The 11,632-nt window shown below is 52.8% G+C and overlaps 1 protein-coding gene across 4 annotated transcripts in view; it reads right to left on the reverse strand.

The window, feature by feature from the left end:
* The window catches only part of CACNA1C (calcium voltage-gated channel subunit alpha1 C), a 317,461-nt gene extending 306,041 nt beyond the window's left edge, over positions 1-11,420 (reverse strand). For 3 of the 4 annotated variants that reach the window (XM_073544124.1, XM_073544125.1, XM_073544123.1), the window contains exon 1: positions 10,742-11,419. In XM_073544124.1, coding sequence (XP_073400225.1) covers positions 10,742-10,790 — 49 coding nt within the window. In that variant the 5' untranslated portion in view covers positions 10,791-11,419. Of the gene's footprint in view, positions 1-10,741 lie in introns of all 4 variants that reach the window. The other variant, XM_073544126.1, reaches the window with a different exon arrangement.
* Positions 11,421-11,632: the final 212 nt, after the last annotated feature.

The following is an 11,632-nucleotide window of genomic DNA, read 5'->3' on the forward strand; positions in this document are numbered from 1 at the left end:
CACACGGATGGTATACGTATGCACACGGACAGCTCCGGTACCGGAATTATCTGGACGTGTGAAACTGCCCTTAGTGAGACTTCTGCTCCTCTCACAGGTATTTTGGCCACTCCTCAAGAGCAAACTGCTCCAGGTGTCTCGTGGTTGAAGGTTGCCTTTTCCAGACGCCATGTTTCAGCTCTTTCCAAAGATGATCAATAGGATTTAGGTCAGGGCTCATAGAAGGCCACTTCAGACTAGTCCAGTGTTTTCCTCAGCCATTCTTGGGTGTTTTTAGCTGTGTGCTTTGGGTCATTATCCTGTTACAAGACCCAAGACCTGTGACTGAGACCAAGCTTTCTGACACTGGGCAGCACATTTCTCTCTAGAATCCCTTGATAGTCTTGAGATTTCATTGTACTCTGCACAGATTCTAGACATCCTGTGCCAGATGCAGCAAAGCAGCCCCAGAACATAACAGAGCCTCCTCCATGTTTCACAGTAGGGACAGTGTTCTTTTCTTGATATGCTTCATTTTTCAGTCTGTGAACATAGAGCTGATGTGCCTTGCCAAAAAGTTCAATTTTTGTCTCATGTGTCCATTGGACTTTATCCCAGAAGTTTTATGGCTTGTCAACATGTAGTATGGCAAATTCCAGTCTGGCTTTTTTATGATTTTTTTCCAACAATGGTGTCCTCCTTGGTCGTCTCCCATGAAGTCCACTTTGGCTCATACAACGACGGATGGTGCGATCTGACACTGATGTTCCTGGAGCTTGAAGTTCACCTTTAATCTGTGTAGAAGTTTTTCTGGGCTCTTTTGTTACCATTCGTATTATCCGTCTCTTTGATTTGTCATCAGTTCTCCTCCTGCGGCCATGTCCAGGGAGGTTGGCTACAGTCCCATGGAGCTTATATTTCTAATTATATGTGCAGCTGTAGTCACAGGAACATCGAGCTGCTTGGAGATGGTCTTATAACTTTTACCTGTAACATGTTGTCTATAATTTTCTTTCTAATCTCCTGAGACAACTCTTTCCTTTGCTCCCTCTGGTTCATGTTGAGTGTGATACACACCGTGTCACCACACAGCACAGTGACTGTCTGTAGCCTCCATACCGGCCACTCACTGACTCCAGGACTGTAGACACCTGTGATGATCATTAGTGGACACACCGCGATGTAACATGTCCCGTCTGTCACATTATTTTCAGGGGAACCATCATTTCTGTCCAGGCCGATTTTTTTTTTTTTTTTTAATTCTGTGGACGCATGGCTGAGAAGCAATGTCTGACTTTCATTTGTTCATTTTCATACATTTTTGATTTATTATTACTTTTGTCAGATTCAAGTTATTTCTGTCACCATTGTGGGATTTTCTGTCATTAAACGAGGGGTGCCAACAATTTTGACCACGTGTGTATCCACAGCAGGCCCGCGACATATCCACAGCATGTCTGCCAGAGACTCACTGCACACCTAAAGGACACCAACACACCTGCACACATCCATACAATGCATGCAGCACATCCTCAGCCCATATGCAGCACATCCTCAGTCCATATGCAGCACATCCTCAGTCCATATGCAGCACATCCTCAGTCCATATGCAGCACACCCTCAGCCCATATGCAGCACACCCTCAGCCCATATGCAGCACATCCTCAGCCCATATACAGCACATCCTCAGCCCATATGCAGCACATCCTCAGCCCATATGCAGCACATCCTCAGTCCATATGCAGCACATCCTCAGCCCATATGCAGCACATTCTCAGCCCATATGCAGCACACCCTCAGCCCATATGCAGCACACCCTCAGCCCATATGCAGCACACCCTCAGCCCATATGCAGCACACCCTCAGCCCATATGCAGCACATCCTCAGCCCATATACAGCACATCCTCAGCCCATATACAGCACATCCTCAGCCCATATACAGCACATCCTCAGTCCATATGCAGCACATCCTCAGCCCATATGCAGCACATTCTCAGCCCATATGCAGCACACCCTCACTACATATACAGCACATCCTCAGTCCATATACAGCACATCCTCAGCCCATATGCAGCACATCCTCAGCCCATATACAGCACATCCTCAGCCCATATACAGCACATCCTCATCCCATATACAGCACATCCTCAGACCATATGCAGCACATCCTCAGCCCATATACAGCACATCCTCAGCTCATATGCAGCACACCCTCAGCCCATATGCAGCACACCCTCAGCCCATATGCAGCACACCCTCAGTCCATATGCAGCACACCCTCAGTCCATATGCAGCACACCCTCAGCCCATATGCAGCACACCCTCAGCCCATATGCAGCACACCCTCAGCTCATATGCAGCACATCCTCAGTCCATATGCAGCACATCCTCAGCCCATATGCAGCACATTCTCAGCCCATATGCAGCACACCCTCAGCCCATATGCAGCACACCCTCAGCCCATATGCAGCACACCCTCAGCCCATATGCAGCACACCCTCAGCCCATATGCAGCACATCCTCAGCCCATATACAGCACATCCTCAACCCATATACAGCACATCCTCAGCCCATATACAGCACATCCTCAGTCCATATGCAGCACATCCTCAGCCCATATGCAGCACATTCTCAGCCCATATGCAGCACACCCTCACTACATATACAGCACATCCTCAGTCCATATACAGCACATCCTCAGCCCATATGCAGCACATCCTCAGCCCATATGCAGCACATCCTCAGCCCATATACAGCACATCCTCAGCCCATATACAGCACATCCTCAGACCATATGCAGCACATCCTCAGCCCATATGCAGCACATCCTCAGCTCATATGCAGCACACCCTCAGCCCATATGCAGCACACCCTCAGCCCATATGCAGCACACCCTCAGTCCATATGCAGCACACCCTCAGTCCATATGCAGCACATCCTCAGCCCATATGCAGCACACCCTCAGTCCATATGCAGCACATCCTCAGCCCATATGCAGCACACCCTCAGCCCATATGCAGCACACCCTCAGCTCATATGCAGCACATCCTCAGCCCATATGCAGCAGACCCTCAGCCCATATGCAGCACATCCTCAGCCCATATGCAGCACATCCTCAGCCCATATGCAGCACATCCTCAGCCCATATGCAGCACATCCTCAGCCCATATGCAGCACACCCCCAGCCCATATGCAGCACATCCCCAGCCCATATGCAGCACATCCTCAGCCCATATGCAGCACACCCTCAGCCCATATGCAGCACACCCTCAGCCCATATGCAGCAGACCCTCAGCCCATATGCAGCACATCCTCAGCCCATATGCAGCACATCCTCAGCCCATATGCAGCACACCCCCAGCCCATATGCAGCACATCCTCAGCCCATATGCAGCACATCCTCAGCCCATATGCAGCACACCCTCAGCCCATATGCAGCACACCCTCAGCTCATATGCAGCACATCCTCAGCCCATATGCAGCAGACCCTCAGCCCATATGCAGCACATCCTCAGCCCATATGCAGCACATCCTCAGCCCATATGCAGCACATCCTCAGCCCATATGCAGCACACCCCCAGCCCATATGCAGCACATCCTCAGCCCATATGCAGCACATCCTCAGCCCATATGCAGCACACCCTCAGCCCATATGCAGCACACCCTCAGCCCATATGCAGCACATCCTCAGCCCATATGCAGCACACCCTCAGCCCATATGCAGCACACCCTCAGCCCATATGCAGCACACCCTCAGCCCATATGCAGCACATCCGCAGCACATCCTCAGCCCATATGCAGCACATCCTCAGCCCATATGCAGCACATCCTCAGCCCATATGCAGCACATCCTCAGCCCATAAGCAGCACACCCTCAGCCCATATGCAGCACATCCTCAGCCCATATGCAGCACATCCTCAGCCCATATGCAGCACATCCTCAGCCCATATGCAGCACATCCTCAGCCCATATGCAGCACATCCTCAGCCCATATGCAGCACATCCTCAGCCCATATGCAGCACATCCTCAGCTCATATGCAGCACATCCTCAGCCCATATGCAGCACATCCTCAGCCCATATGCAGCACACCCTCAGCCCATATGCAGCACACCCTCAGCCCATATGCAGCACACCCTCAGTCCATATGCAGCACACCCTCAGTCCATATGCAGCACACCCTCAGCCCATATGCAGCACACCCTCAGCCCATATGCAGCACATCCTCAGTCCATATGCAGCACATCCTCAGTCCATATGCAGCACATCCTCAGCCCATATGCAGCACATCCTCAGCCCATATGCAACACACCCTCAGTCCATATGCAGCACATCCTCAGCCCATATGCAGCACATCCTCAGCCCATATGCAGCACACCCTCAGCCCATATGCATCACATCCTCAGTCCATATGCAGCACACCCTCAGTCCATATACAGCACATCCTCAGTCCATATGCAGCACACCCTCACTACATATGCAGCACATCCTCAGCCCATATGCAGCACATCCTCAGCCCATATGCAGCACACCCTCACTACATATACAGCACACCCTCAGCCCATATACAGCACACCCTCACTACATATACAGCACACCCTCACTACATATACAGCACATCTTCAGCCCAAATGCAGCACATCTATAACACACTTACAGCACATTCACAGAATGCTTGCAGAAACCTCACAGCACAGCTGCAGGATAATCACAATACATCTACAGCATTGCTGCAGCACATCTATAACATACGTACAGCACATCCATCGCATGACTGTAGAGGAATCGCAGCATACCTGAGACATGCCTGCACAAACCCACAGCATACCCGCAGCACACCAATACCATATGCACAGCATACCCACAGTGTACCCATCGTATGCCTGCAGCACAATCATACAATATGCCCAGCACACCCACAATGTACCCATCGTATGCCCGCAGGACGCCCATAAAATATGCACAGCACATCCATAGTGTACCCATCATATTCCCATAACACCCCCACAGTGCACCCATCGTATGCTCGCAGGACACCCATCACATGCCCACAGCACACCCACACTGTACCCATAGTATGCCCGCAGGACACCCATACAATATGCACAACACACCCACAATGTACCGATCGTATGCCCACAGCACACGCACACTGTACCCATCGTATGCCTGCAGTACACACAAACTGTACCCATCGTATGCCCACAGCACACGCACACTGTATTCATAGTATGCCCACAGCGCACCCAGAGTGTACCCATCGTATGCCTGCAGCACACACACTACGCACTCTTCGTATGCCCACAGGACACCCACATTGCACCCATCGTATGTCTGCAGGACACCCATCGTATGCCCGCAGCAGACACACTGTACCCATCGTATGCCTGCAGGACACCCACAGCGCAACCACCATATGCCTGCAGCACACACACACTGCACCCATCGTATGCCCGCAGCACACACACACTGCACCCATCATATGCCTGCAGGACACCCATCGTATGCCCGCAGCACACACATTGCACCCATCGTATGCCAGCAGAACACCCATAGTATGCCCGCAGCACACACACACTGCACCCATCATATGCCCGCAGCACACGCACACTGTACACCCATCGTATGCCTGAAGGGCACCCATCGTATACCAGCAGCACACCCACACTGCACCTATCGTATGTCCACAGCACACCCATCGTATGCCCGCAGCACACACACTGCACCCATCATATGCCCGCAGGACACCCATCGTATGCCCGCAGCACACACACTGCACCCATCATATGCCCGCAGGACACCCATCGTATGCCCGCAGCACACACACACTGCACCCATCGTATGCCCGCAGCACACACACACTGCACCCATCGTATGCCCGCAGCACACACACACTGCACCCATCGTATGCCCGCCTCACACACACTGCACCCATCATATGCCCGCAGCACACTCACACTGCACCCATCATATGCCCGCAGCACACACACACTGCACCCATCATATGCCCGCAGCACACTCACACTGCACCCATCGTATGCCCGCAGCACACTCACACTGCACCCATCGTATGCCCGCAGCACACTCACACTGCACCCATCGTATGCCCGCAGCACACTCACACTGCACCCATCGTATGCCCGCAGCACACTCACACTGCACCCATCGTATGCCCGCAGCACACTCACACTGCACCCATCGTATGCCCGCAGCACACTCACACTGCACCCATCGTATGCCCGCAGCACACTCACACTGCACCCATCGTATGCCCGCAGCACACTCACACTGCACCCATCATATGCCCGCAGCACACACACACTGCACCCATCGTATGCCCGCAGCAGTCCCCCCTTTGTTTGTACGGGGCCCCTGAGGTACGAGGCCGATGAGATTCGTCCGGTCACAACAAAAATCATTGAGGATGAGAATTCCTGACCCCCATTATTAACCGATGACACATCGAGAGCCGGCGGTAAATCGGATGACCCCCTCCATGCCACAGGCAAACAGCTCTGCATATCTCAGCCTCCTGACCGCTATAGGGGTAACATGGAGGAGGGCCAGGTCGACCGCCGCGGTTATTATGGGTTATTTGTGGCCTCAGCATTTTAAGGCCCATACAAACCGGCATGCCGCCATTGTGTCCGAATCCTCCGAGCCCCTAGCAACAGGTGCCGGTGTTACCCATAGCAGCCAATCAGCTCACAGCTTTCGCTTTCCCACAGCTGCTTTGCGATGATCTGATTGGTCGCCACGGACAACACTGCTTCGGGCCTGGGGAGATGATGACTGACTGGGATGGTTGCTATGTGAAGATTTGCATAGCAACCTGCAGATCTGTGAAGGCAAGAACAGATCACCGAGCGGCCGGCGACACCCTCTCCCTGCACGGATGAGGCGACACACTACGCCGCCATTATTATCCCGTTACCTAGCAACAAGCCATGAATGGCGACAATCTGCCGGCCTCAATGTCATATTCTGGCAGAAGGTCAAGGGTTAAGCCTATAGGTGGCGGCCATATGTACCGGCGCGTTACCACGGCGACGACCTTCTGAGCTTTGTGTCACCGTGACAACCAGATATGATTTTATGGCCTGAAATGTGGACGGCGACGGCCTCAAAGGTCAGATCCAAGAGCCGCGACTCTCTGGGCATGCTGGGAGTTGTAGTCTGCTGCCAGGCCGCGGTTGTACACATATCAGCACTATACATTACAATCTGCCCTCACTATTATTACCCTCCGCCGGCCGGCGACAACCAGGAGGAGCCAAGAAAGAATTAGCCCCGCCCTCTGGACTCCTTAGAAAACCAAACCCACCTGGCTTTGTCAGTCAGGGCTGTCACGTGACTATCGCTGTCTCTTGTGATTGGTAGAAAACTCTCGGACATGAAGTTGTTTTCCAGCCCCCCCCCGACTCGTGGCTGATAACAGAGAGCCATAGCTTGCACTCACCCGCCAAACCTATACGATACACACAAGTGGTGGCGCCGGCCGCCCCTCCGCTACCAGGAACCATGTTCATGGCTCGCAGAGAACATCTGCTCATCAGATGGGCGACTCCCTGCGCGGAGGAAGACAGCGCCCCCCGTCACTATCCCGAAATAATCATCACTGGTCTCCCCCATCTCATAAGGAGCCGAGACGGCAACCATGATGGAGGCGCACAGTGATGTGCTCCAAAGACCGACACTGTATGACGAGGGGGTGTATACATATATATACTATATATACTATATATACACCCCCTCTGTATCAGTCATTGTTAGTTTGTGTACTGTGATATCTGTAATTTGTATGTAACCCCTTCTCATGTACAGCACCATGGAACCAATGGCGCTATATGAATAATAATAATAATACACCTCTAGGGGGAGCTCTCCTCACATATACACAGCTCCCATAAGCATCAACATTTACTGAAGACAGAATTATAATGAAGATGGGAGATGTGTATAATGCATACAGGGAGAGCTCCCCCTAGTGGTGACTGCAGACAGGATCTTATCATGTATCTCTGTATACAGGGAGCTCCCCCTAGTGGTGACTGCAGACAGGATCTTATCATGTATCTCTGTATACAGGGAGCTCCCCCTAGTGGTGACTGCAGACAGGATCTTATCATGTATCTCTGTATACAGGGAGCTCCCCCTAGTGGTGGCTGCAGACAGGATCTTATCATGTATCTCTGTATACAGGGAGCTCCCGCTAGTGGTGGCTGCAGACTGGATCTTATCATGTATCTCTGTATACAGGGAGCTCCCCCTAGTGGTGGCTGCAGACAGGATCTTATTATGTATCTCTGTATACAGGGAGCTCCCTGTAGTGGAGGCTGTTGACCACCAGGAACATGTAAACTAGGGAGTGATGGAAAGGCAGAATCCAGGAACGTTCCATGACAGGACCCTAAAAGGAACTGTACAGTGTAATGTGGGTATCTATGACACGGTCTGGAGGACCTTGTGTATTTAAACAGGCGGTGCATAGTTGCCATAGTGACCAAATATCATGACCGGTGACATCATCGATGCTTTGGTTGCCTAGCAACGTGGAAAACCTGACATACTGTAAGCTCTTGGGATAAATGTTGGCTTTAATTGTACAAAGTACAGGGGACCTGTAGTATTTGGATGGACGGGGCCCAACCTTCCGCAACCAAGTTTCACATGATCCCGATTGGCTCCATAAGAGTAGGACACAAGTGCCTGACCCTAATTAAGGGCAAGTGTAGGACACGGTACATTTAGAGGGACGTGTCACATCCATGGTTGCCCAGGACATCCGTATAGTTAACCCTTCCATGACGGCAGATTTCATTACGGTCGCCCCATTACGTAACCCCGAACGATACAGGATTTAAATAATTCTAGAACTTTTTGTTTCAGCGCAGTTCTATTCCTGCTCCGAGGATCCGCGTATCCAAGCAACGGCGGGGTGCGAAAAAAGAGGAAATCTCACCGACGTGATGTCTCCTGTGTGTCTATGGGATCCAGGCGTAACCCTGGAAAAAAAAAGTCATTTCCCAAAAAACCGCTTTGGGTTTCACATGAGAACTGCTCCGTCTGAACGGGACGCGTCACAGGTTTTGGTTTCCGGCTGATTCTCGTTCCGGCCGTCGTTTTATTACGGGGGAAAAAAAAGATAAATGATAAATGACCCCTCCGGGGCACGAGCGGGCGGCGGCAACAGGTGGGCCGGGGTCGTCTGCAGCCCTACAGCGCCGGCGGCGTCACCGCGTCAACGGACAAAAGAAAGAAAAATGAAGATTGTAAATGATTTTTTATTAAAAAGGACCTCCTTTTTTCCCCCAGATCTTTAATCTCCTCTTATGACTTTATCTTTCTTTCTCCGCATTTGTTAACCACTTTCTACCGCAGTCCTGGGCAGTGACGTCATCGCAGCCCCGCGACATTAACCCTATCAGTTACCACGGTAACGCTCACTCATTAGACACGAAAAAGTTTCAGCATTCCGCCGTAGAATTCTATCCGGCTAACGAGGGAAAGAGGAAAAATCTGTCACATCCGTCCGCATCCCTCATTATCTATGGGTCTATGTGTTCTCGCTGGATGGAGAAGAACATTTTTTTTATCTATATATTTTTCGGGGATTTTTTCTATACGTAAGGATCTGAATGCATCACATCGCGGCCGGAGACGACGTCCTAATGTCGCCCCCAGAGCAGCCGCTCGCCCTTACATTTTCTTATTTTGTGTTTTTTTTTTTCAATATATATTTATTACTTTAATTTTGCCTATTTTTTTAATTTAAAAACCGATCGATCGGTCGTCCTCCTCGCACAGCCGGCTGGCGGGGAAGGTTTGGACGCGGCCGGTCTCGTCGGATTCGGCCTGTGTTGAGCTGTAATAAGCGTCCGTCACGTTATATACAGTTTCCCGCGTACGATTATAAATCCGTGGCGGTTTCCCGGCTGCCTCTCGCTGCCCTATTTCAGCCCCCCACACACTGAAACGACCCATCCACGAATCCTTCATCCCCCGGATCCGACTTCACTTTGAACCCTCTTGGGTCAAAAATACACAAAAAAATTGCTAAAAATGTTCTATAATGAAGGGTGCGCACAATGAAGCCCCAATGGGGGGTGGACTGCTCGCCCATCACACGGAGCGCGGCGGTGGGACGAGGTGCAGGAAGGGTTAACGCCGCAGGCCAGGCTCTTCATGGCTGAGGGGCAGTGAGTATTTCCAAATCTGGAAATCCCCCAGGTGTCTCTGGATAATGTTATCTATGGCGGCGCCCCCCACCTTCCCATATACGCCAAGGGGGAGGGGGGAGCTGCTGCTGCTGCCACTAAGGGGTTACTCTGCCCCCATTAGCTGGAGGAAGCGGCAGCTTTCTGGTGATGCAGTGATGGGATGAAGCCGATCAGCATGATCCTCACCGATCAGTCGCTGCCCACCCCGCGTGCCCCAATCCCGGGCCCATGTTGGGGGTCCCCATTGGTCATACCCCACCACTGGAAGGCCGGATACCCATCTACGTTCCATTATCAGAGGCCTAAACCACAACCACCATCATCCTCCGAGCGGCCCCCAACCACAAAGCACCGTATGGGGGGGCTGCAGCACAAACAACACCCTAAATCTCAGCACCCCTCCAATGGAGCAGAGCATGTCACCTGTGGAGTCCACACACAGCAGCCCAGAGGACCATGATGATGGTGATGATGGTGGTGACCACCTGACCTGCAGGGCACAGCAGCTGGTGGTGGAGCAGGGTGGGCTCGGACCTCTCACCTTGGTGGTCTCCCTCGGGGATATACATCCTCCGGCTTTCATTGACCATTGACAAGCAGAAGTCAAAGATCCCGTGTAATCCTCCGGAGCGAAGGCCTCGGCCGCAGAAATGGGGGTCCGGGTCAGGACTGGGGGTCCGGGGATGGGGGTCCGGGGCAGGACTGGGGGTCCGGGTCAGGACTGGGGGTCCGGGGATGGGGGTCCGGGGCAGGGGGGCCCAGGTCAGGAGACAGGAGGAGGGGGACACATGTGAGGATGGTGAGGGGCTCTATAGGGTGATAATATGGGGGTCTGTCCTCAGGGATTGGGGTCTATGATCAGCGATGATGGTGGAGGGGGGATAAATCCAATGAGGAGTCGGATGGGTTCTCCTGTAGTGATCGGGGGGCTCTGGATCCAGTGATGGGGCGCAGTCTCCTGTGTCTCCAATAATGGGGGTCTCACTCCAGTGATGGGTGGTCTCTCCAGTGATGGGTGGTCTCTCCAGTATCGGGGGTCTCTGTATCCTCCCCTGGTCCGCGTTGCTCTCGGGGGGCTTTCACCTGAGCCCCATTATTGTGTGTGTGGTGTTCCTGGTGCGGTGGGCTCGGAGCCCCCCAGGCCGGGAGGGAGCATGCTGAAGCCGCACCGAGTCCTCTCTGCTGGCAGCAGCCGCGTCTGCAGAGGAAGAGAAGGGAAGAGACACCGAGCGGCCGCCTCCTCCTCCTCCTCCCCCAGCGGCGACTCCCCCAGCCCAGACCCCGGGAGCAGCCGGGACCCCCGGACACCACAGCACGGGACAGAGACCCCCGAGTACATCACCCCCTGCCCAACCTGACAGAGACCCCCGACTACATCACCCGCTGCCCAACCTGACAGAGACCCCCGAGTACATCACCCGCTGCCCAACCT

This window comes from Dendrobates tinctorius, unplaced genomic scaffold (assembly GCF_039654945.1).
Source record: "Dendrobates tinctorius isolate UK_male_01 unplaced genomic scaffold, ASM3965494v1 ptg000136l, whole genome shotgun sequence".
In the NCBI taxonomy this organism is placed as follows: domain Eukaryota; kingdom Metazoa; phylum Chordata; class Amphibia; order Anura; family Dendrobatidae; genus Dendrobates; species Dendrobates tinctorius.